The sequence below is a fragment of the Schistosoma haematobium genome, chromosome 1 (assembly GCF_000699445.3).
Source record: "Schistosoma haematobium chromosome 1, whole genome shotgun sequence".
Classification (NCBI taxonomy): domain Eukaryota; kingdom Metazoa; phylum Platyhelminthes; class Trematoda; order Strigeidida; family Schistosomatidae; genus Schistosoma; species Schistosoma haematobium.
In genome coordinates, this window is record NC_067196.1 from 2,772,848 (window position 1) to 2,798,353 (window position 25,506).

A 25,506-nucleotide genomic window follows, 5' to 3' on the forward strand; every position below is an offset into this window, starting at 1 on the left:
CAGTTAGTTACGAAAAGTACTGTACGTTTGACAAATGATTTGCAGGTGAAGAAATTGTGCGCATAGATAAAGGTGTTTGATTTATTTCTTGGAGGACGAATAATAGATTAAAATCCCACAATGGAAACTGGCCACAATTAATTGAGTACATCTAGCTCACTTGTCATTGAAAATGAACTAGTCACTAAATACCAACCAGTAGTGATAAGCAATGCATAAAAATGAGTTGGATTATAATATGACGTCTGTTCAATAGAAAATAACTCCACAGCATTTATTCCATCAGTTACCTATCATTTAAATCGCGATAAGGTTAAAGTGCATATTGTTTTATAAACACATGGTTACTCTTATTGTCAGATTTACCTTAATTGTGTGTCAATGGAAGAAAATGAATTACTGATCGCTTTGTGTTTAAGTGCAGTTTTATTTTCTGAGATGAGTGGTTTGGTCATGGTACTGTACTAATCTTCCACAATACTCTTTTAAAACAGACAGTTTTACATTCAACCTCAATATTTAATTTGCCTGCAACAGTGACATACGCAGACAAAGTGAGTCGATTTGAACATGATCTCCGTCTCACAATGTCCTACCACTTTATTAAATGACCAAGAGTGAGAACGATTGGACTATTTCAGTCGTCAGATTCTTATATTTCAGAATAAAATTGTTTGAATAACACATTCATAATTTGTGACGTGAATTTTGAAATAATTGACATTCTTTATCTACTTATTACCTACCATCCAGTCTAAGACTACAAGAGACAAGGATATGTACATCGCTTATATCCCTCATTGACTTTCTGAACACAGAAGAATATAGATCATTCAAGGTAGTTCATGTAGAGATGACAAATATCATATGGTCAGCTGAACAATATCATCGAATCATTTGAAAGATAGAAAAATTTCGTTCGTCTCTTATATTACTAAACAGATGGCAATAGTGATGATAACTGTAATAATATATGTAATGATGAAACATCTGATTCGCCTTTGAAAATTCATATTATAGCTACTATTATATTACTAATTTCGATTAAAAGTAATTTTGGCTAAACAATTTTATTAAATTACTCAACAGACACTGTTATTTGAATGGTAAGAAATCTTACCTTTCTTTATACTGTTATGTTCACTAGATGACGTGACAGACTTTAGATAAAATGTTGATAGCTTAAATATCCTTCGATGATTCATTATTTTCCTCCTGTACATATGAACTCAAATCTTATTATTATCCTTCACTTTCCCTTGCTGTGCTCTCATGCGATTTCATGATACATTCGCCTTTGTATTCGCTTGAATACACACATTAGTATCTTTGCCTCGAATTCACCCAATGTGCTTGTAAATTTACGAACAGCGCTGTCCGCTAATAAACTGTATTTGACGTTGCTAACTGTCTTTTCATTTTATATAGTGTTGAGGTTTATATGATAATGGTTATCGAGATGATTGAATAATGAACTCAATAAACTACAATCGGAATAAGCTTTTCATGTGACTACGCTTACAAGACCACGTGAATTAACAAAAATAGGATCTCCAGACGTACCGTTCCAGACAAACATATTACGATGGATCTGTAACATTCGGGTTGAACGAAATTATGATGTGGTCGGGCACCATTTCGCCTTTAGCGAGGAAAGGCGCATTTTATATTCACAGAAACTGAGACTGGATTTGGAAATCGTAAAACCGCTTCATGTTTCTATAGTACGTAAGCTTTACAATTTAGTCGCTTCCATCTACATCCACCGGTCCACTTATTCCTGTGGACAAAGGCGATAATGTCGTTAGCATCCTAAAGTTCATTTACAAACAGAAAACTCAATACAGACTAGTTTTCCCATGATTACTTCAAAGACGAATATATATTATTTTCTTCTTAAAATCCTAGAACTATCAGCACATGTACACCTCAGGCTATGAATGATGAACGATAAATATATAGAAATATGTCTTCACTTTGAGTTGAGATAATTTTGTTTCCGAAAATGATTCTGATATTGTCTTGATCTTTATTTGCCACTGATAATATAACATTTCATTTAAATAGTCCATTGTTTACATGCTTGCTTACTTACGCCTGTTACTCCCAATGGAATATGGACTGCGGACCAGCACTCTCCAACAAACTCTGTTCTGCGTCTTCCTTTCTAATTTTATCCAAATGCTGTCCATTCCTCTCATATCTGTCTCCTTTTTTCAACGCAATATGTTTTTGGCCTGGAAGATTCCAAGTGAGGGCTTGCCCTGTGACGCAGGTGGGTGCTTTCCTCGATGTGTTCTATCCACTTTCGGAGCTTCTTACTGATTTCAATCTCCGCTAGGATATTGTTTGTCCACTCACACAGAAGGTTGTTGCTGATCATGTCTGGTCAACGGATCCAAATTATTTTGCGTAGACAGTTGTTAATAAACATATGTATCTTCCGGATGATGGCTTTCATAGTTCTCCATTTTACCACCCCATACATTTGTGTTGAAAATTCTGAATTTGTTTTTGGTTGATAGTTGTTTCGAGTTCCAGATGTTATTCAGTTGTAGATATGCTGCACTTACCTTGACAATCCGTGTCTCTGTAACTGCACCAGATCCACGATATCCATCAATGATGCTGCCCAGACATGTAAAGGTTTTTAAATCTTCCGAATCTTCTCCGTCAAGTGTGAACACAGCCTGGAGTCCATCTGGGTCTACAGCCGATCCGAAGCTCAGATATAGCAGTAAGGTTTGGCATAGGGTTAGCGAACCTTTCACGCAGACAACTAACTTGCTTGAAAAATGCTAACCAGGAAATTATGTTTCACACAGGTAATGTGAAACTGTTCTCAATACCCTTCTATTAAATTTTCTCAGATCAAGAACACGTGATTAGCCTGACGAGAATGTTAGTACATTTTCGCACATAAAAACCGATAACGACTAACAACTATAGTGACAAGAGAGTACATAAAATATCTAAAGCCTATCAGACTACCTGCAAGTATGACTAAAAGAACAACCAATCATTATAATTCTCACCTACACGTCACCACTGAGACTATTTGGGTCTGTTTGGAGAAAATATCGTTTGTTTCTGTTTTCTTGATAACCACTAGTGAGCTCCTGATTTCAGCTCATTACTTTTTGCTTGAAAATGTGTTGATGGAATATTTGCATTGGCAGGGGCTAACGTTTCGATGGCTATTTTACATTTTTTCTATCTAGCATTTGATCTATTTGTCTGATAATTAGTGCATTTTCAGACATCATTCTCAAACATAAATAGCTCGTCAACACAGGTCTGATGGGACTTTTCTATTTGATGTACGTTTGTTTATGATTGCCTCGCTTGTTGGACTCGAAAATTCAGTTTCTCCTGTTCGTCTCCTTTTAAACACTAGATTGAATTCGAAGTGATGGAAAAAATCATTTATTCAAGCGTCCACATAGAACATGTCATTTGGTCATCCAATCAGACAGTTGAATACTGTCATATATAGTTTTTAATAATCTAGCCAGTACGATTGTCTCTCCATAATGAATGAAAATATTTCGGGATTCGCCTCAACAATGACTATCGATTAACTCCGTGTTTACCATATTCAGCGCTGTTTAAGTGAATGTTTCCTTTCGAAAACCTTACAATTAGGTGACCCGTCAATTCTTGTATACGAATTCATTATGTAACTCGATAACGCACTCGAAGCATTCATGATTAGTTATACTACAACCTTTTCAGACAATCATAACTTTAGTCTATTTGCTTAGACTGTTGATTCACAGATACAAATAGATGCATTTATTGTGGTTCGCTTGCACAAATATGAATATATTTCATAACACTTGCGACACGGTTTCCATAATTTTAATCACTTCTAATTACAGCACGATCCAACTACCTTTGAATAACTTTGATTATGTATTTCACCACATTTGCATTTCAGGATATCATTGATTTATTGATAGTAGTCTGTGAATAGAGAGTGAACAATCAAACAGCAGATGTTGTTCGGCATTGCAGTCATTATTATAAAAGACAAAGTAACTCAATTGAGTGAACTTATTCATGTTTGCTATTTTATCAACAATTGTTTTTCAAAAATTTGATTACAATATGACGTTGTGAATAACTCGTGGATGACGATTGTTTCCTGATAATTATTCAACTTAAAACGTGTAAGATTACTACAACTTCTGAATCCTGATAGCTGCTTGTTTGTGCAATGGAGTGAAGTTTAAATTCACTTGTTGTTGTGCGTATTCGTTCCTAGTCACTATCAATCTTTGCTTATGAAGCTTGTGAATTAAAACAATATCGAGGTAATCCCCACAGGATGCGTACATTCAGCCGTGAGAGATTGATCAGTTGAAGTACTTAACAACAACGGGAAGATATGAGCAAACAACACGATTTGAAAATCTAATTATTGTTTTGTAATGTTGCTCCATATTAAATAGGGAGGCCAAAACTTTCTCTGTCACAAACCACTGTTGAGTTTTTCTTGTTTACTTATGGCTTGAATGGCGTAAAGAGTCTCTAAAGATTGTGCTAGGGGTTGTGAAATTGTTTAGATTTGTTGATCAATCTTTTCACTTCATATAATTTAAAACTTTCTACCAATCTCACTTATTTTCTAACTACATTCTTGTTGACGACTTAAACAAATACCGTCTGAGATTTATGTAACATTCAGAAAATTCGAATGGTACGATGAGCAAACGTGTTATGTTTACATCATCACTGATCGTTTGATCAACCGATGGGCATATCAAGTTATATGCTCTTCTCAATTTAACAACTTTGACTAACTGAAATGCGTCAATTCAGTCAAACTAGGGCATCCTAACTTCCCCTAGTGGGGCACGACACATGTGTGCATAGTTCAGTCTGTTTCACGAATTGATAGATATTGTGAGTGATCTATGTAGCCAACAACATTTTGAATCGGAACTGAGATACATGACTTCACAATCATTTTATAGAAATGTAATTTTAAATTTATTACAACATGAATCACTTACTTTAGGAGCTACAACTTCTCCATCTGTTCAATAACAAATGTGAAGTAACCGAATATATTCACGACTAGAGGGTTCTCTAGTGCACACCTACCATGTATGTCGAATTCATACTTCCCGAATTTGAACAAAGTTGAAAACATTCGATACAATAACCATATGTCATTTGAAGAATGCGTGATAGTGGCTTAAAACTGTCTTCCAAAACTAACATCGTGATTTGATTATTTCTTGAAAGTTTTCTTAATTTGATACATCTGAAAGTTGACGATTCAGCACAAAGTGCCTTATAATTTTAAGTTGATTTTTGTGAGATGTTTCACTCACAAGACCTGTACACTACTGACATATGTTCGATGAGACACTGGAAACAGGAGCGACCATATGATAGATTCTAACAGTGTCAGTTCAATGAAACGGTGCAGGAAGTCTTCTGTCACTGTGGTCGCACTCACCAGTCAGCAAAGCATATCGGTTTCTACTTTCAGATCATACTGCTTCCTACAGAGCGCAGATTTTTACCCATGTTGACTTTCCGATCCACATTATTGTCACTGCACGATTTTCTCACTTAAACACATTTGAACTTGTCAACTACAAAAAAGTCTTCATCAGGTCAATGATGTTTGAGTTAACGCAGTGTGGTATTAATACCGGTTACATTGGAGAATATGGTCAGAAATCTATATAGTCTAATCGACGTCAAACATTTTGTGGTCTCCAAAAGAAATATTCGATAGATGGAATGTCATTAGATATCTTATGAAAATGAGGCTATAGTGCTGTACTTATTCAAACTTGATCACAGTTTTTCTACTTCCTAAAATAGAATCAGAGAATGAATTTAGACAAGAATTTCAGTGAATGACTGTATCGAAATATTTATTAAAAACAAGTGAGTCTATAAATTTTTCATCTACAAACAATTATTGTTGGTGGCATTCTTGTAAACTTCTGAACGAGTTTCGCCCAAGTGATGATGATCACTCGGGGATCCAAAATCGATCCACCTTCAGCAATATCTGCTTAGAACAACCGACTATCACCTCAATCACTACTAGTTAGTGGCTGATTCGAATGCAGTAGTATGCTTGACAAACTTACCGGACAGTCACCCAACACCCGAATTCATGCAGATAACCGATAGGAGGTGGTTAGAACATAATTAAAAAAGCCGAACTTTGCACCTGACTCACCTGCAATTGTTTAATATCAAACGGTACCTTTGATTTACAACTCAGATCTTTATGACGTGCAGTTTTAGGCCTGTAAACAATGATAAACATAACACATTACAATTAACCAAACATTACATCTACATACTGAGTTGTATATTATGGTGACGTGATCATACATATTTACCGCTAAACGGCTATAATTTCAGTATGAAACGTGTGTATCATTTGAAGTAATTACATCCTTGTAGTTGAGAGGCGTACATGAAGCTGTTCACTTAAATCTTATCAACGATAATATTCTGTTTCACAGCATGTGGTACTATTGATACGGTGGTCAGAAAAAATAATTTTCACTTGTGAAACAGGGAAATGTGGACCACATAGTAATTTGATGCAGATCAATGGGCTTCACAATCCTAATTCAGTCAGCCGCATGGGCTCACTGAAAACGATAAGCCAATGCTCATCATTAATTTCATAGTTCAACATGGCTTCGTAAAAGATAAATCAAATGTTTTCAAGGACGTTGTTTGAGATGAGTGCACAGCGATGAAATATTAAATCTTGTAGGTACCATGGATGAACTCGCATTGTGATATCGTGGCGATAGTCATTAGATCAATCATACCAAGTCGAAAGTTCACAAAGATATTGTTCAATAAATTTCCATGCTATTGTTGTGTATATTTGAAAACAATACGGACGCACATACTTCATAAATCAAGCGTAATCTTGCCACATTCCATGAATGGAGAATTCCTCCAATCCGGGAGGCAGAGGACGCTAAAAGTAAGAATTTCAAATAATTTTTACCCAATTGAACAAGGATATATGTGAACATAATATGTGCTGTAGCTTATCAAATGAGATTAAAGAGACTAGACGATTTTCAGAAGTGAAATAAGTCGTTTCGATTGGTTGCTTTTGAAAAACTGATTTCTGATAAACGCTTGAACTTTCCAATATTCAACATAATAGACCCGAACACTGAAAATGTGAGTGCACCACTTCTAAGTCGATTGAAAATATGTTTAATTTTAAGCAATGTGTAAAGTGACGTGTCGAAGTTTCTTGTTTCAATGTAAATAATATGCAGTTGTTATCTCCATGCTTGGTGAAATAAAGTAATGCCTTTACAAGTTGAGTGTAACCTGTCAATCAATATCAAAATGATAATTACTCGAATAACGAATGAATCTGATACATATCCACGGATGGAAAAGAATGATTTCTTTGTATATTACTTGATTAAGACCATCTGTAAAACGTGAATCGACAGATTTTAGTTCATGAAAGGTGACAAACGAAACATTTATTACTTTATTGGCGGCACAAAACGTTGGTGGCCAAGTCACAACAAATAAGTAGTATTGAAATTTAATTGCGCTGTATCCTATATGTAAGGTGCTTACAAGTGTTGACACAAGAAAACACAGCGATCTGTAAACACTAGACAAATAACATGATCGATTAAGTACAGAACACATTCTTAAGAAATACGAAGACCATGAAAATCCCTAATTGACTGAAATATTTTTATACGTATTTATATGCTCAGATAATAGTCTGTGGCAAAGACGTAATGAAAACGAAATTCCAACTCACTGCGCTTACATCACCAATTTAAAGCAGTGAATGTATTATGACAACTGAGTACACAATTTTTCGAGCACTGTTATATATACACTGTATTTAACGTGATTCTAATCAGTGATAGATGTCACGTTCACAGAACAAATAATACAATTAATAACGCTGATTTCATAATCTCACAGATTAAGTTGAGATGCATAGAAACTCAATTTCCTCACACGTTTACATGACGCATAGCACGTGATATACATTGATAGTTCATATTTTACTACATGTATTTCCTTTTTTGTCGAATCTAATTCATCAAACCATCCATGATCCGAAAATCAACAGAGAACTGCTGCATTATCATTCGAGCGTTCCCATTTTGATGTTCTTTTTCTCTATGACAGTCTTGTCACTAGTTCCAGTCACGTTACGTGCTTGGCTTGAATGACCAGTTATAATCTCACAGTTTCAAAGCTTATTATTATCAAATCTATCACTTTTTCATACAATATAGAATGTTCGTTTTGTATTGTGCTGACTGATAATTAGTTTGAAGCTTTGTTCTTTGGATAAGTTGGAAGTGAAATTGTAATAATAACGCATATTTCCTGCTTTTGTAACATTTAACTAGAATGCAAAAGGGCCTAAATCAAGTAGGATGAAGAAAGTAATTCATTGAATAGACAGGCTGATTCCTCAACAACTCATCAACTAGATGATAAATTTACCAACAGTCACTGACAGGAATATGAAATAACGGCATTTCGGTTTTAGAAATTCTCCTCTTCACGATGTTTCTTGCTCATCCAGCTCGAGAGTGTTATAACTTGATTTCATCTGAAATTGTTGTAGAATTTCATAAGCAACAAAAGAGAGTACCGGTGAATATTTGATCGAGTAGTGGACCTCATTTAGATGAAATGAGGTCCAAGCAATAATTCAAGTTGAAAGCAGTGACTCGGCGATATCAGTCTTATCCATGAGATATTGATTTGTGCTCCTCTCGAGCACAGTATTACTCGCGAAAGAGTGCTCATCTTCAGAATGTTGAGCCTTCCTTACTTCCGAGTCATCGTGGAAACTCACGAAAAATATATCAGAAATTGATCGTGCTGTAAAAATATGAGAACTTGTAAAATCACATTGACCTAGTCGAATGCGATATTTTCGATTAACCAAACTGTTCTCCCTGATATACAAAAACAACACTAATGTTTTCTTGATCAGTACATATTACCATTCGACGCTAACATGAGTGTTTGTGCTACATTAATACATTTTATTATCGCGATTGAGCGCTATTACGAATTCACTCACCATCGAGTCGTCCACAATTTTTTTGTTAAGAGGTGCGGTTATTCTGAGAGTAAAAGAGTTTCTTGAAATTGTTTGCGTAGCACCAGAAAACTTAATCAAACACGGGTGAATCCCTGATGTTTCAGAAAGCAAGAATGTACCAAAGATCAACTAACACAAGTTCAAACTGTTCAAGGTTCACAACGCACAGAGCCTATACGTAACTCACTCAACATCAAATGACATGCCGTTTCGTGATGAAGAAAACCAACATCACAATAGGATATAAATACAACATAGTCTCTGTTTTACATATCCTAATAATACTGTCCGTATTCTTGATTGATCGTTGTCTACATCAGCAGGCAATATGTCGTCACATGTACAGGTTATGTAAGTGACATTATTAAGGATGAATTCAAAACGTGAGTGAAACTGAATAAAGTAATTTAATGCGATTTTAGATGACATGAAATTTTGAGACCTAGTTCTCAAGTATTAATTGCTAGTCATCATTGGTGCGATGAGACTTCTTTGTTTGAATTACTTTTGTTCAGGATTCCCTCGCCTGCTGGATTCGAAAATTCATTTTCTCCTATTCGTCTCCTTTTAAACACTAGACTGAGTTCAGAGTGACGGAAAGAAGCAAACATTCAAGCGTCCACACAGAACATGTCATTCGCTCATCCAATCAAACAGTGGATTACAATCATATGCACAGTTTTATAATCTAGTGAGTATAAATAGCCAGTACAATTGTCTCTCCATAATGAATGAAAATATTTCAGGATCCGTCTCAACAATGATTGTCAACTAATTCCGTGTTTGTTAAACAAGGTCAGTTGTGAGATATCAGTTCAGTGAAGACAATGGTAGTGGTGGCGCAATTTCTTGGATTGGTTGAAGTTAGATATTAACACCGTTGGACGTCAGCTCAGCGAAATCTTTACGAAGTAATAGTTGGTTTAATGTTTACTAGTTGGTGAACTTTTAATAAAAACATTCATGTTTCTTCGAAGTATATGGTCGATCTGCATTAGTAACTTAGTATTAGCTCGTATTGTATGTAACTACTGAGCTCACACAATAAACCGTTAGATTGAAAATCCTTGATGAATGTAATAGTAGCTTTACGTAAAATTTATCAATAGCGTTCCATGTGTATGGTCATGAGATCGGAGCTGAAAAATCGAAAATATTAATTCCACTAATGACTTGAGAACTAAGAAAATGCTTACGTCAAGAAAACGTTCTGCAGATTATTTGAGATAAAATAAGATGCAGTTACCTGCAGAAACATTGACATTAGATTTCGCATTATAAAGCTACCCGCATTTGACATCAGTGTGAAGATTTAAGCCACCGATACAAAACGAAATTAAGCGTCACATCATTTAACAAGTTAGTGGCTATCCGTAGGCAGTGGCCAAGTGAATTATCTGATGACGTTCGAAAGAACGGTAGTAGACATGCAATCATATTTTCAGTGTTCAGGTCTATGATGTTGGATATGGGTAATTTCAACTATGTATAAGGATCAGTTTTTGAAGACAACTGGCCAAAACAACTGGTTTCATTTCTGAATATTATCGAGTCACTTGAATCACATTTGATGGTGGATCTGATATTACCTGCTGAGATGACTGGATGACAGAAAGTATTATTACTCAAAGTTTAAAAGAAGATCAAACTGGTTGTAAAACGTATAGATTCTTTGAATGTTAGCACCATGTCAAAGAAAAATTTTCACATGTTGAGAATTATTCTATGAAATTGCTGATTGTAAACCAAGTTCCAAAACTGTATATTCATTGAAAAATTTAAACAATCAAAGTAATATGAACATTTAATAATCATTTAGTATTCACGTTCTGCATTCTTACACATGAATAAATCTATCGATACATAAATTCTTAACTGAATAACATGTGGTTAATATTAATTCATCATTGTAAAAGACTATTTCTGAACTCTTGAAATTGATTGACTTTACCTGGATATTAATAACAATTAAGTGAGGATCTGATAAGGGGTGGAATTAGTATTGATTTATTTGTAAAGTCCGTCCAAGTTTAAATCCACTTCGTGTTGTTTACTTGAATCTTCCCAATGATATTTAGGAATACAATTGATCAGTCTCTTATTTGCACATGTGCTTCCTGTGGGGATTGCCGCGATATCGCTTCGATTTACAATCATTATGAGAAAAGATGGTTGGCAGTTGGCAGTGGAATCCAGGACTCGAACCCGGAGTGAACTTCACTAAAGTGAAATTTACTCGTGTTCTTTCTCAGTCACATAATTTCTATTCGTTTAGCAGGGACTATGTTGTCAATAGCGTTTTGAAGTAACCTTTTAGTTCAACCCAATCATACTGGTACCACGATTGCTTTATGAATTGGTTATTTATTGAATTGATACATAAGTCAAATGTACAGTTTGAAGTGGATGATCAAAATAGTATGAGGTTTGAAACATTTTGTCAGAACGGATGGACATGTTGATAATAATCACATCTGGAGTTGTCCACATCGAACAGAGTAGTGATGTGACCTTTAATAACATGCAAACCATCTCAAAAAACATTGAGTTTAAGGACGACATAAAACCTAACAATTTAAATATCAATTGAAATCATGAACCGATCAATTTAAGCCCCTATTTAAAACGTGGAAGCACTGAACAGCCATTTCGTTCTAGTATGGAACTCGTCATACACGTTTCCCCATGTGAGACATTCGGTGTTGCGCGTCAATGCTTGAATATCAATAAGTTCAGACTGTTATTTTTTAGTTATTATCTCAAAATGTATCCAATATTACTATGATGTTTGAGATTGTTAAATCAGAGTCATTTCTTAATTGATACAATACTTTCTATTTGTAGAATCATGTGTGTTACTTTGTAAATCAGAGAGACAGATCAACAATAAAGAAGGCATAACATTCACTCGTTTTCACTGTCAGCGGAACAGATGGAAAGAATATCCAGCGGAACAGATGAGTAAACCATTTTGTTGAATCCAATGGACATCGAAGCATCGCATACAGACATTCCTATTGATGTCCCTCCATGGGCGATCATAGTAATCAGGATGGCCATCAGACAAATCAGAAGCGGGAAAGCAGATGGACCTAAAAATATACCAGTCAAAGCACTTATCTCAGACTTGGAAGTAACTGCCAGCATTCTACACGTTGTGCTCTGGGAGATTTCGAAGGAGGAACAAGTGCAATCAACACTGAAAGAAGAATATCTCATCAAGATATCAAGGGAAGGGGATCTGAGCAAATACGAGAACCACAGAAATATCACACTACAGTCGAGGACAGGAAGTTTTTTAGAGCGTTGCTGAAGTGGATGAAAGATTGGCCAGATGCTCAGATTTCAGATTAGCACACCGGATTCCATAAGGACCAGTCGTGCACAGACCGGACGGCAGCACTACAGATAATCGTTGAACAATCAATTGAATGGAACTCTTAAATGTACATCAACTTTCTTTATCATAAGAAAACATTTGATAGTGTCGATAGAAGGAAGCTATGGAAACTTTCTCAACACTATGGTGTATCTCGAATGATCGTCAACATCATTAAGAATTCATACGACGGACTACAGTCCAAAGCGGTGCATGAAGTGCAGCCGACATGCATGTTCCAAGTATGATCCGGAGTAAGGCAAGCCTGTTTAATTAATCTCTTTCTTTCTTCTGATTGCTTACTGGAACACGAAGTCCCTGACATCTAAGAGGAAACCCTGGAATACAGTGGGCATTTCGGAATCAGTTAGAAGATTCGAACTTCGCAGATGACCCAGTTGTTCTATTTCATACGCGCGAATAAATGCAGATGAAGACAACTAGTGTAGCTGCATCCTCTACAGCAAAAGCCTTCTCACATACACAAAGGAAAAACCATGATCCTTAAATACAACATGTAGAGCACCAAATCAACCTCACTTGATGGGGGAACTCTGGAAGAGTTGCAAGCATTCATGTATCTGGATAACATCATCGATGGAGGAGGAGAATCTGATGCAAACGTAAAGACGAGGACAGAATTCTTACACTTGATGAACTTACGAAACTCAAAACAAATGTCAATCAACATCAAATTCAGAATCTTCAATACGAACGCCAAGGTGGTCCTACTGTAAGGAGCTGAAAATAAGAGTACGGACTCAAGATTCTTGGTAGATATTACAATCTTTAGCCAGCTTATGTGATGTATATCGTGGTTTAAGGAGTGGAGTATTAGTATATAATGTGTTTCATTACACACTTCATGCAGATCACAAAGTAACGTTAGTTATACGACATTTAATGTTCGATATTGACACCAGTTTTTCTAATCAATACTTTCAAGATATTCATCTAGACGATCCATATCAAGAATTCTTTGTTGATGCAGGTACGCCAGTGAAAAATGGTCGTTTGTTGTATGGTAAGTGTAACCTACTGTGGTATGATATGACTTAGAGGTTTTTTACCTCGACCAAGCCAATAAGGTTCTTCTCACTAGTAAATTGATCGACCTTTTATTCATATTTGTGGCAAACAGAAAGTGTTGAAAATTGTGAATTTATTCATCCTTGACGCTCTGAAAAGGTTGAATCAAGATTTCCATGGATAACTTGATCAAACTAGTCAACATTTATTAGAAACTTTGGCATGACGTTATAATTGTTTCTATATTTCAAGAGCTACAAGACAATTTTCATTTTTAGGACAAGGATGGTATCCGGCCCTCCTGAAAACCAATGAATCACTGCGCTGGCTCATGAGTGTATAATAAATAACTGTAACATTTTGAAACGATGACATGTACGCAATTGTTTGAGTAAAAGTGGACTCACCTGTGTCCTGCATTTGCATACAGACCATATGTCGGTTGTGTAGAGAAAGTACTAACATCTAGATTTTGAATCAAAAACTTTCCAACACTATCGTCCCTCACGAAATAATGTTGGTTCTTTATATCCTCAAGTTGTAAATGATGTAGCTGCATAAAACATATTTCGCACATTGACTTGAGTATTCATTAGAAGTGACTTCGTGATAAGGATAAACGATAGTGGATATGCAAGCATCCGAAAAGTAATCAAAATTGACCTCGTTTAAGACCCTCGCTTCGCACTGACATCAGAATTTCATTCTTCTGAAGTATTTTCCTCAAATTTATTAGGAATGGCATTAAGGATCGATGAATCTTGATAAAAATCGGCATCTATCAAAACTGTATCGTGATTTGATTCACTCAATGTACTTTCCTTAAATTTATAAGAAATTTTGTCAAAAATATGTGAATCATTAGGAAACCCATAGCCGTTACGATAACATGAGAAATCTGATAAGAATTCGGTTGATTAGAAACTTTTGTCTCACAATAAATCTGAGTTTCATTTTCCACTGGAGTGCTATGTGACTCTATAAAACTTTTATGAAGTCGTGGATAAAGATAAATGATCATTAGAATTACCCGACTTAATAGGATCACAATTACGCATTTTAGCATTATTTGCAGTGGAATGGACTGTAGTATTACAAGCTAACTGAATGTGTCCAATGTCACCACATTTAAAGTATTTAAAACTACGAAAAACACATGAATTAAATGAGTAGAACATGCCACAGGACTAACATGGATCAAACGTGTTTCCCGTCCTCGTGAACTGCATCGCAAATCCTCAAAGAATCATTCGCATAACATTTGGTACGCATTGGATTGGGATGACGTAGTCTAGCAGTAGTTCTTTGTGAGTTGCGTAATCTAGCAAAATAGACTTTTCTGGTAATGCCGGAGAATTTTATAAACTGTTTTCTGTTTTACGATGAATGTAAGGAAACGTGCCACAACGTTGACATGCTCAACATATTCCATAACCATAGTCCAGGTTACGGACATTTCAAGGTAATCCTCAAAAGCAAGTGGTGGTGGGACGACAAACGCAGTTTGCGAATAGATTTTGATATTATTTGAATTTATTTTGTTATTTTCTACAGTTTGTACATTTACGACAAAATGATTGTAATCGTTGTTAAGGTGGATGAACTTGAACTCACTCTCTTCAGTTTTGGATCACTCATAGCACGACACACGCCGTTAACTGCTCGAAATACACTATTACACACACGTCCCTCGTTCTCCATTGCCTAGTGTTATGAAAACTGTGAAATATCTATTATCGACATTTTTAGACATTTATAAACTCTATTCTACGCCTGACTGTATCTTGTAATTACAACATCCTCATTTGAATTAATAATTAATAATTAATTGTAATTGTGGGCTATGGTAACAAATGGATCTCGAACACGCATAAGCCTGCTGATTTAAGTAGCGTCCAGTAACTTTTCTTTGTGTTTATAAATTGTAATTTGTATACTATAACATTAACTCTTGAACTTAATAACTTTATTGTCATTTTCGAGTTAATATAATTTTTGGTCCACCACAGGCATTAAAATCTGAATGTATGTCCAACCATGCCATCACAGGCTCCTTTGTGACGCTAACGTGATGATTAAGAGTATTGAAATTAAAGTTTAAACTAACAACAAGTAATAGATGTACACGAACGAATGTATTGTATTTGGAATTTGAAATCAAGCAGTCAACAACTACAAATGAATCGTTAGTTCATAAAAACACCACATTAGGGTTAATCATTGCGCAGGTATGTTGTGTGCATGTTTTTTATATATTTTTAAATACTGTAACAGTTCAAAATTCTCCACTGCTAGATCCTAAAGGGTGTTTTCTTGATTTACCGCGTATAACTGAGCACTAGAACACCAAAACTCTTCCAAGTCTCAATAAGAAGACAGAAGACTGATGAAAGGAATATTATTCCAAACAGTGTCGATTATAGTAGATAAAGCTCTTAGTAAGAACTAAATCATCATTACAGCCCACCAATCCGCATACAGTGGGTTATTAGCGTTGTCCGATCAGGAAGCTTAACGTAGGAATTCTCGAATGGTCTACCAGAAGGTGATTGGGTGGAATATCTTCGGCTCCTTCTGAGCCTCCTACAATGTAAACGAGTTCAGCCGCTGTCCGTCGTCACATCCACTTCTAAATTTTAAATGAACTAGAATACACTGAACATATTTATAGTTCCGACTGATTATCAAACCTATAACTGATCTAAAGTAGTCATGTGTTAACTTAATCTCCAAGTTGTGATAATTTAACTAACTTTGTAAATCATGTAATTAGTAATTAAATAACCGAATAAGTCGGAATACACAATATTTATTTTACTGTAAACCTTTACTGTAGACCTTCTGTTTGCGGTTAACGTTAAATTCTAAGCATGCTACTCGGTACATTGTGGTCATAATCTCTTGACGGTCTACGCAATACGATCTGGATATACTACATAAGAGACAAATTAGTAATTGGATGACTGAAACCGTGACATACAAAACAGTTGTGTTCATTAGTTACAGCAACGAAATTTGAGATCTAACATAGAACTGTCCGCATTTGATGAAGATACTATGAAAGTTTATAGAGTTTACGGAGATTAGACTAGAGATTAGGCGCTCACATGCGAGATGGAATCCCACGAGAGGGATGGTGGGTGCGCACTGCTTAAAAGTGGCGTACTGGGACGAATCGGTCGTGTAGGCCTTCCAGGTTTTTCATGGTGGTCTAGCATTATATAATTCATAAACTCAAATAATAATTCCAATTGTTTGAACAAATGTATAAAAAGTCCTGGTATTGTTAAAATGACCATGATTCCTGATAATGGGGAGCAATTTAAATGATATTACGTACTTGGGACAATGTAAAAATGGAGCTGGGCAATATAATGAAACATTTATTAATTGACCAATGATTTTGATTCAAAAAGTACAGTATTATATAAAATTATCCGGTTTTCTTAGTTGCCTGGATTTTCACAATGACGTTTCATAATGCAGTTTATCCGCATCTTTTTTAGTTCACGTGCATCCTGTGCAAAGTGAATTGGTATAACAATTTGATAACGAACACTTTTTAATAAAAGACTAATCAACTGCAGTTTTAAACATCAATATGAAGTTTTTCACAACTGAAATACGTCCGTCATGTCAAACGAGGCAGTAGCTACGTTGAGTTGGTAGCTAAGTGTACGACGCAATGGCGTTCGAAGCAGAAGGCACTAGTTGTAGAACCTAGAGTGACCATTAACTCTGAGTTGCGGAAACGTTCAAGTGACAGGCCATAAATGGATCGGAGTGCTAAGGAAGCATTGCAGAGCATCAAATGTTGGTCGGTGGCGCCATTTTTTGAATACGTTGGAGTTAGACATCAACACTGTTGAATGGCGAGTCAGTGGGCTAGAGATTAAGTGATCGTCCACGGATTCTAAAGTCCTGAGTTTGAGCGCGGCGTGCTGAATCGTGGATGAACACTACTGAGGAGTCTCGTACTATGACGAATCGTCCATCCCGTGCTTCCATGTTTTTCATGGTGGTCTGGATTTATTAGACTAATGAATTTAACTTAATGAAGGTGATGCTACGTAACGAACTGAAATCACTCCACTTGTTTTGCGATAAAATGTTCCACGAAATCGCTATTAATTGGAAGCACTTGAGTTCGAAATCAGTCGATCAGATTCCCGTATTTTTGTTCATAGTATGAGTATGTAGAACTATGGTCTACTATGATATTAGTACTGCTCTAATAATAGACCTAATCCTAAAATTGTAGATTCGTCATGATATAACTGCCTAATCTCGAAGATCTTACGTGGAAGTCACACTATTGACTAAACCAACTCACTGTATCGCATCAGTTAGCAATACATGATGTAGAACAAGGTTAGGCCAGAGAAGGAACGATATATTAAATATGAATGGAAGATATAAGGTAATATTCAGCAGGGACCACAACTGCATAGCCGAGCCATTGGATATGATCAACTTCAATTATTCCAATACATTCCTCCCGCCTTTTCCATTGTTATGTACTTCTCCGCGTTAAATATAGAATATCTATTTTCCCAGTTGTCTCGTGTTCAGCTTTGAGGATTGTGTGGTCATGGTCCAATGCCACTACAAGTATTCTACAAAATCAGTGAATGATGTTTTTAAAGACAATTGTAATTAATCAAAGCCGATCATTTTGCTTTGAATGGACACTTCAGTGAAATATCCCTGTGTGGTTGTTTTGATGATTGGAGTTAACGTTTGAAGATGAAAACAAGATTACTGAGAACTCCTTGACTTTAAATTTGGAGAGTAGTTTGTCGTAAAGACTGATAACAGCTGGAAGTTAGATCAATGCAATACAGTATAAGAGTGACATATTCTGATAGTACATTTCTCGAGAATAATGTGACTCAAAATCTCAGAACCACAAATAGTTTAAACGTGGTAACTCATGAGATCATTTGTGGTCAACATATTCCGAGTATCATAAGCTGATCCATATAAAACAATCAACAGAACAAGCAGACGGTTTTATAAATCGAGACTTCCTTCAAAATTATAAAGTTCGAATGACTTCAACACGAGGAAGACATTATTATCTAGTAGGACAAACAACGACACACAATTTATATTGGTTTGAGTTAACTGAGCTTCTATGTTTACATTTCGTGAGAACATTTTGTTTGATCATTCAATGTATACAAAATTCAAGCTAACGGAGTAGAACGTTGACTTCAAAATTTCTCTTAACCGTTCATCGTAATGAACAATGAAATGACTATTACTTCAGGAGTATTTAGGGCAACCGACCAACCAATCATCCGCCTCCAAGTATATGAGATTAAGCTGATCGTCAAACTGTCAGTGTGGATTTTGAGACCATATAATTTGTTGTAACTCGATGAGCTCAAGATTTGGTCAGCTAGTTGTTAATGGCTGCTACCAGTTAGAACACAGTGAATTATCGACCAGACTTATAACATATAAAACTCGTAGGAGCAGTCTAGAATTCTCATCGGTACTTTCTACTACCTAGTCCTGACTATTGGGTCCAGAACAAAACTCTCGGCCTCTGCAATGTGAATCATGTATTTCAAACATGCTGGGTTTATATATAAATCAAGCAAGCAAGACCGCAGCAACAAATACAAAATAACATTAGTACAAGAGCTATCCAAAAGTGGCTGTGAATGTGGAAGACTGTAATTGATGGACTGGGTATAACTGAAGAACGGTAATTTGCATAAGAATAGTCTATGGGTCAGAACGTGACAAGTGATCGTCCACTCAGACAATAGTTTACAGTCATATGTAGTGTTTTATATTCTAGTAACTATAAATATCCAGTGCAATTATCTATCCATAATGAACGAAAATATTTCATAATTCGTCCCAAACTACTGCCGTTAATTAGTTCCATGTGGTGATAAGCCCATATTTTTGCGTGACACGTTGCCTTGAAACGAATTCAACACCTGATAACATTACTTAGCTTATTTGGTCATCAACTAGATGTAACAACTTAATCATGGATGAATTTAAGGCAGCGTTTACTATGTTAAGGGCTGTTCAAGTGAGAGCTTTCTTTACAAAATCTTGCAATTAGATGATTCGTAAATTCTCATATATGAATTCATTATGTAACTCCTTAGCGTATTAGTAGCAATAACGATTAGTTATTCTACGACTTTTCAGACAATGGTCTTTGACTGTAGATTCACAAATACAAATAAGTGCATTCATTGTGGTTCACTTGCAGAGACCAAATTTATTGACTAAACGTATTTACGTTTGCTACTTCATTAGTGAACCATTTGTCGTACGGTGATCACTGACACGTATGGCCATATGGACGGAATCCATCCACTCCAAATCTATTTGTTCTACGGTTCCAATACTTTCGGAGTCAGATAACCATTATGAAGTTGACTGAATAGGATTAGTCAATATTGAATATATATGGTGAAAATAATACGTGATCCTTCGAATATCTCACTCATCGACAGATGTTACAATGTTAGATCATTTGACACAGTAATTCTTGATTGTGTAGCAACAACAGTCATCATTTAGTATTTTTCCCTAAAATGTGAACCACTTGTGCGATCTATCAACTACTGTTAGCAGGATGTATTCTTGGTTTCGTTTAATTATTCATTATGAAACATTTAATATAATTGCCTTCACATTATTATCCCTTAATCTTTACATCACAAACACTGAATAACAGAAACAGTAAAAATAAATAAAGTTTATTATTAAACATCTTTAGATTTAACTGTTATAAATTTCTCACATTTCTGAAGAAAGAGGAAAGGTGAACTCATTAGGACACACGCCAAGGACCGGGCAGTCCATGTAGTTGTGCGAAACATTCAAACAAATACGCACCTCTTCCAGGCGTCCCACCCCTTTCTACAAAAATGAGAGACCGGTAGATTTTAGACATTATTTGACAACTTCCACAATCAAATTCAGCTCCAAATATATCAGTCAACATAAGCTTTTTGGTAAAATCCATATACACGAAACGATTGTTTGTTTACGCATAATTTGTAAGTGAAAAAACTCCACTAGTCGTTATTCAACATATAACGTGTAAGTTTACTGCAATTTTCGTATTTGAATTCAGGAATATCTGAATATTATAGACTAAGATGAATAGTGGCTATTATTGGAATGCAGAACGCGTGATTCTTCCTATTTGGGAGTCCTTAGTTGGAAATACGTGCATCTCAGAATTGATGTCCGATTCAGGTCGCGAACTTTGTGACTTTCACATTAAACGCCACCATGTTACCCACTTAACCACTAATCCATTGTGCTTGTGCATCGAGGTTATGTGTAAATTCACGTGCAGTTGTGTGCACCCACTAATCGTCACTATTGATGTTTGCTTATAAAGCTTGTAAATTAAGGCAACATCGAGGCATTCCGCATATGATACACATATGCCAAGGGGGAACTGATCAAGATCAGTCTTAAAAAACAATGGGAAGATACAAGAAAATAACATCAAGTGAAAATCTAATTACGATTTAAGGATGTCACTAGTGGCTGTTGAATATTACCCGTTTACCGATTGCTTTACTAGCATCAAGCGTCTTTCAAGATTGTGTTATGGTTTGTGGATGTGTTAAGGCTTGTTGGTCCATCTCGTCACTTCATATCATTCGGTATTTGGGATCAGTTTCAATTATTGTCTAACTACATTCTTACTAACAATTTACTCAAATACCATTTACCAGATATGTTTCATTTTGTTAAGTCGGGTGGCAAGATAAGTAAACGTGTTTTGTTTACATCTGTGAGGAAACTAATTACTGATTACTGATACACTTACCTTTCCTTTTATATCAGTACACTTTAAAGAACCGTTATAACCGAATTCTTTTTTCAAAACGCTTCGTAAATCGCTTGTCTGTGAAAGTTAAAACAGAGGTTTATTCATAATGTGAACGAAGTATGCTGATTCAAATGCTTTCGTAACAGTAGTTAAAAGTAACAGAAGTGGTAAGTAAAATGAAGTGATGTTCAAAACAATGTTGAATAAAGTCATTGGTGCAAGATATAGAAGTGAAGAGCGATGGATATACCTTCGAATTTAAAGTAGTAGAGGCATACAGAGGCGACCAGACATGAAAGCCCACACTTCACATATAGAGTAAACTTCTTCTTCTAATACTACTACTTGTAGTAGTGGTTCACAGCTAGCTTACTGTGAAAGACAAGAGCTGAAAAACTAACGATTCTGAAATGAAAAGATTGAAGTACACTTCATCATATCGGATATATAAGTATTCAAGTGTGCATTGTTTCATGAAGTAATAGTCAATTACCTAAAGTAGAAACAAAATTACTGTTGTTGCTCGTCAATCACTGAAGTTCCAAGCCGTTTTTCTGTTAAATTAAATTCATTCAGTGATCACCTGAGTTGAACATCTTTTAACGCTGTGACAGATTTCATACAGCATTCGTATTACTTGGAGTCAGTTTGAAGTGCAATGGAAATTCGTTATTAATTGGTGAACGATGACACAGTTTACCATTCAATGGCATATTCTATTTAAATATGTTTGCATCTTATCTGATCATGCATAATTAGAGATGTGGCCGACGTTCGAACTGACTGAGATTCCGACCTCTATATAATCGAGCATACATTGTAGTGTGGTCACGAAGTGTGATTTACATTCTAAGTCTATTTATCAGTTGGAGAGTAAACGTACCTCGTATTGCTTGGACTGATCTGGTTTGATCCCATTTTTAATTAGTTTCCTAAAATAAAATAAAAAATCAAAACAATGGCACGAGATGAAGTTGTGCAATTTAACAAATATTCGCTTGCACAGTAACATTAGGCATCCAGGTTTTACTCATCAGACACCGGTTGTTTGATCAACCGATAGGTATATCAATTTATATGCTCTTCTCAACTTAATTAATGCAACTAACTGAAAAGCCTCAATTCAGTCGAAAAACGGCATTCAATTTTCCACTTATGGGCTACAATACTTCTGCTCATAATTAATATGATTAGTATGTTTCACGGGTTTACTGGAATTGTGAGGGGGATCAATATGGTTAACTACATTTCTAATCGAAACTGAGACACAATCCTAAACCGTTTTATAGAAATTTATTTGTATGTTTATTACAACAATAATCACTTACTCAAATAGGTGCAGCTTCTTCATCAGATCAATACCAAATTTAAAGTAACCATGTTGATTAACAATCGCAGGATCCTCAGTTGCACACCTACCATGTCTGTTGAATTCATGTTTCCTAAAAAGGTGAACACAGTTGAAAACATTTCGTACGATAATCATATGTCAATCCAAATATACACGATAATGGCTTCAAACTGTCTTTGAAAACAAACATCGTGATTTAATTATTTTTTGAATGTTCCTTCCTTTGAAATATATGAGTGTTGAAGATTCAGCACAAAGTGCCTTACTATTTGTAAGTTGCATTTAGTGTGATGTTTTAATCACAACACCTGTAAACTATTGACGTCTGTTTGATGGCACACTGAAAATGGGATAAGGTAGCTTCTAACAATGTCAATTTAAAAAAATGACACAGGAAGACTTTTTCACTGTGGTCACACGCGTCATTCATCAATGTATATCGTTGATAATTGGTTACTACTTACAAGTCATTCTCATTCCTACGGAACACAGGTTTTACCTGGAGTACACTCAAACGAACTTCCACTTAGTAACTATTAAACGTCCTTGTCCGCTCAATGATTTTTAAACTTATGAAGTGTGGTTCTGATCCCTAATTCATCGAAGAATATGGTCGAAAATGTGCATCATTAAATCGACACCAAACGTTGTATATTCACAGAAAGAATATTCGATGAATTAAATATTATTAAATCTCTTACCGAAATGATTCTGGACTTTCGTAGTTACTCAAACTTGGCCATAGCTTTTTTAGATCGCTTAGTAGATTCTGAAATAGAATCAGATAATGAATTTAATGAATGGTTCTCGACAATGATTACATCGAACCAGGTAATACGAACAAGCAAGTTTAAAACATTTTGATCTGCAAACAATTTTATAGCATTATTGTAAACTCTAAGCCTATTACCACCAGGTGATGATGATCGCTCGGCGATTCAAAATCGATTTAACTTCAGCAGTATCTGCTTAGAGCAAATAGCCTTTTGGTCAATAACTATCAGTCAGCGGCTGCTTCTAATTAAGTCGTCCGCTTGATGATTTTACTAGACAGTGGATCAATACCCGAATTCTTACTGGCAACCAATAGTAGTTGATGAGAAAATAATTAACAAGGCCGAACTTTGGATCTGACTCACCTCCAATTTTTTAATATCAAACTGTTCCTTTACGGCACATTGAGGTTGTTTTTCAGGGAAATCTTTGGGCCTGAAAATAATGATGTGCATAAATAATCTATGAATCAAAGATTTACATCTATTCACTGACTTATATATTTTGGACACCTGATCGCCCATATTAATCACTAAGCATCTATAATCTCATTGTGAAACGTATCATTTGAAGTAATTACATCATGGTAGTTGAAAGGCATACATAAAGGTGATCATTTCAATATCGTCAACTAAATTAAACTGCTTCACAGCCTGCAGTATTGTTGTCATGGCTGTCAGAAAATTTTGGGTCCAGCTTTAAAACACCGGAACGTGGACCATATAGTAAAGAATAGACTCTACAATTTGAATTCAGCCAGCCGCATGGCTACAACGAAAACGATAAACCAATAATCAGCATTCACTTCATAGTTCAACACTACTTCGTTAATAACAAATTCAATGTTTTCAAGAACGTTGCTTGAGATGAGTGTACAGCGATGAAATATTAAAACTCGAAGGCGTTTCGGATGAGCGCTCATTGAGAAATCGTAGTGATAGTCATCAGATCAATCATAGCAACTCAAAAGATAATGTTCAATAAATTTCTATGCTATTGCTTGTGTACATTCGAAAACATTTGCACGCACACATTTGATAAATCAAAAGTAATCTTACCACAGTCCATGAATAGTGAAATCTTCAAATAGTTTAGGTGGTTTTTTCTAGAAGAAGGAATTTCAAATAATTATTACTTAATGAAACAAAGATGTATATGAACACAATATTTGCTGACACTTATCGATTGCAATTCAATTGAATAGATAAATTTCAGAGGTGAAATCAGTCGTTTCAGTTAGTTGTCTTCAGAAACTGACGCATGATACACACTCAAAATAAATGATCTACAACCTAAACACCGAAAATGTGATTGCCAGATTTATAGATTGACTGTAATTATGTTTTATTTCAAACAGTCTGTGAGAGTAATGTGCCGACGTTTCCTTTTTTAACGCAAATAATATGAAGTTAGAATCTCCGTGTTCAGCGAAATATAGTACTGCATTAACAAGATGAGCACAACCTGCCAATGAATATCACAGTGATGAGTACTTGATCAGCGAGTGACTCTGGTCCATATTCAAGAACGGAAGGGAATGCTGAACATTGATCTTTTTGTGTATTACTTAACAAAGTTCACCTGTAAAACGTGAATCGACAGATTCAAGCTTATGGAAAAAGGTCAACATTTTATGTAAACAAATTGTTTATTACTTTTTCAGCTTGATAATACGATGGTGGCCATGTCATAGCGAAAATGTAGTAATCAAAATGAACTACACTGTATCCATTACGTAGGTTGATTACAAGTGTTGATACAAGGAAAAACAGTGACCTGCAACCAATATACAATTAACATGATCGATGAATTTTAAAACCAATTCTTAAGAAATCCGATAACATTGAATATCCCTAATTGACTGGAATATTTTTATACGCAACTTGACAAAATAAAATCATCCATTCAATGAACTGTCGATGAATAAATTTGACATTGCAAGCTGCAATCTACAATTTGGAGGATCAATATTTCTAAAATCGTTTTGAACACAACTTTTTTCTCAAACTCAGTTAGCGAGATACATCATCGTG

General features: G+C 35.5%; 1 protein-coding gene across 1 annotated transcript; it reads right to left on the reverse strand.

Annotated features, from left to right (window-relative positions):
* Window positions 1–137: 137 nt before the first annotated feature.
* Window positions 138–25,164, reverse strand: RNASET2_7 (Ribonuclease T2; the record flags this gene model as incomplete). The annotated part of the gene is made up of 8 exons (XM_035730477.2): window positions 138–290; window positions 21,346–21,423; window positions 22,232–22,280; window positions 22,677–22,790; window positions 23,401–23,468; window positions 23,839–23,908; window positions 24,532–24,578; window positions 25,129–25,164. The coding sequence occupies 8 exons, from the start codon at window positions 25,162–25,164 to the stop codon at window positions 138–140; spliced, it is 615 nt and encodes a 204-aa protein (XP_035589424.2).
* Window positions 25,165–25,506: the final 342 nt, after the last annotated feature.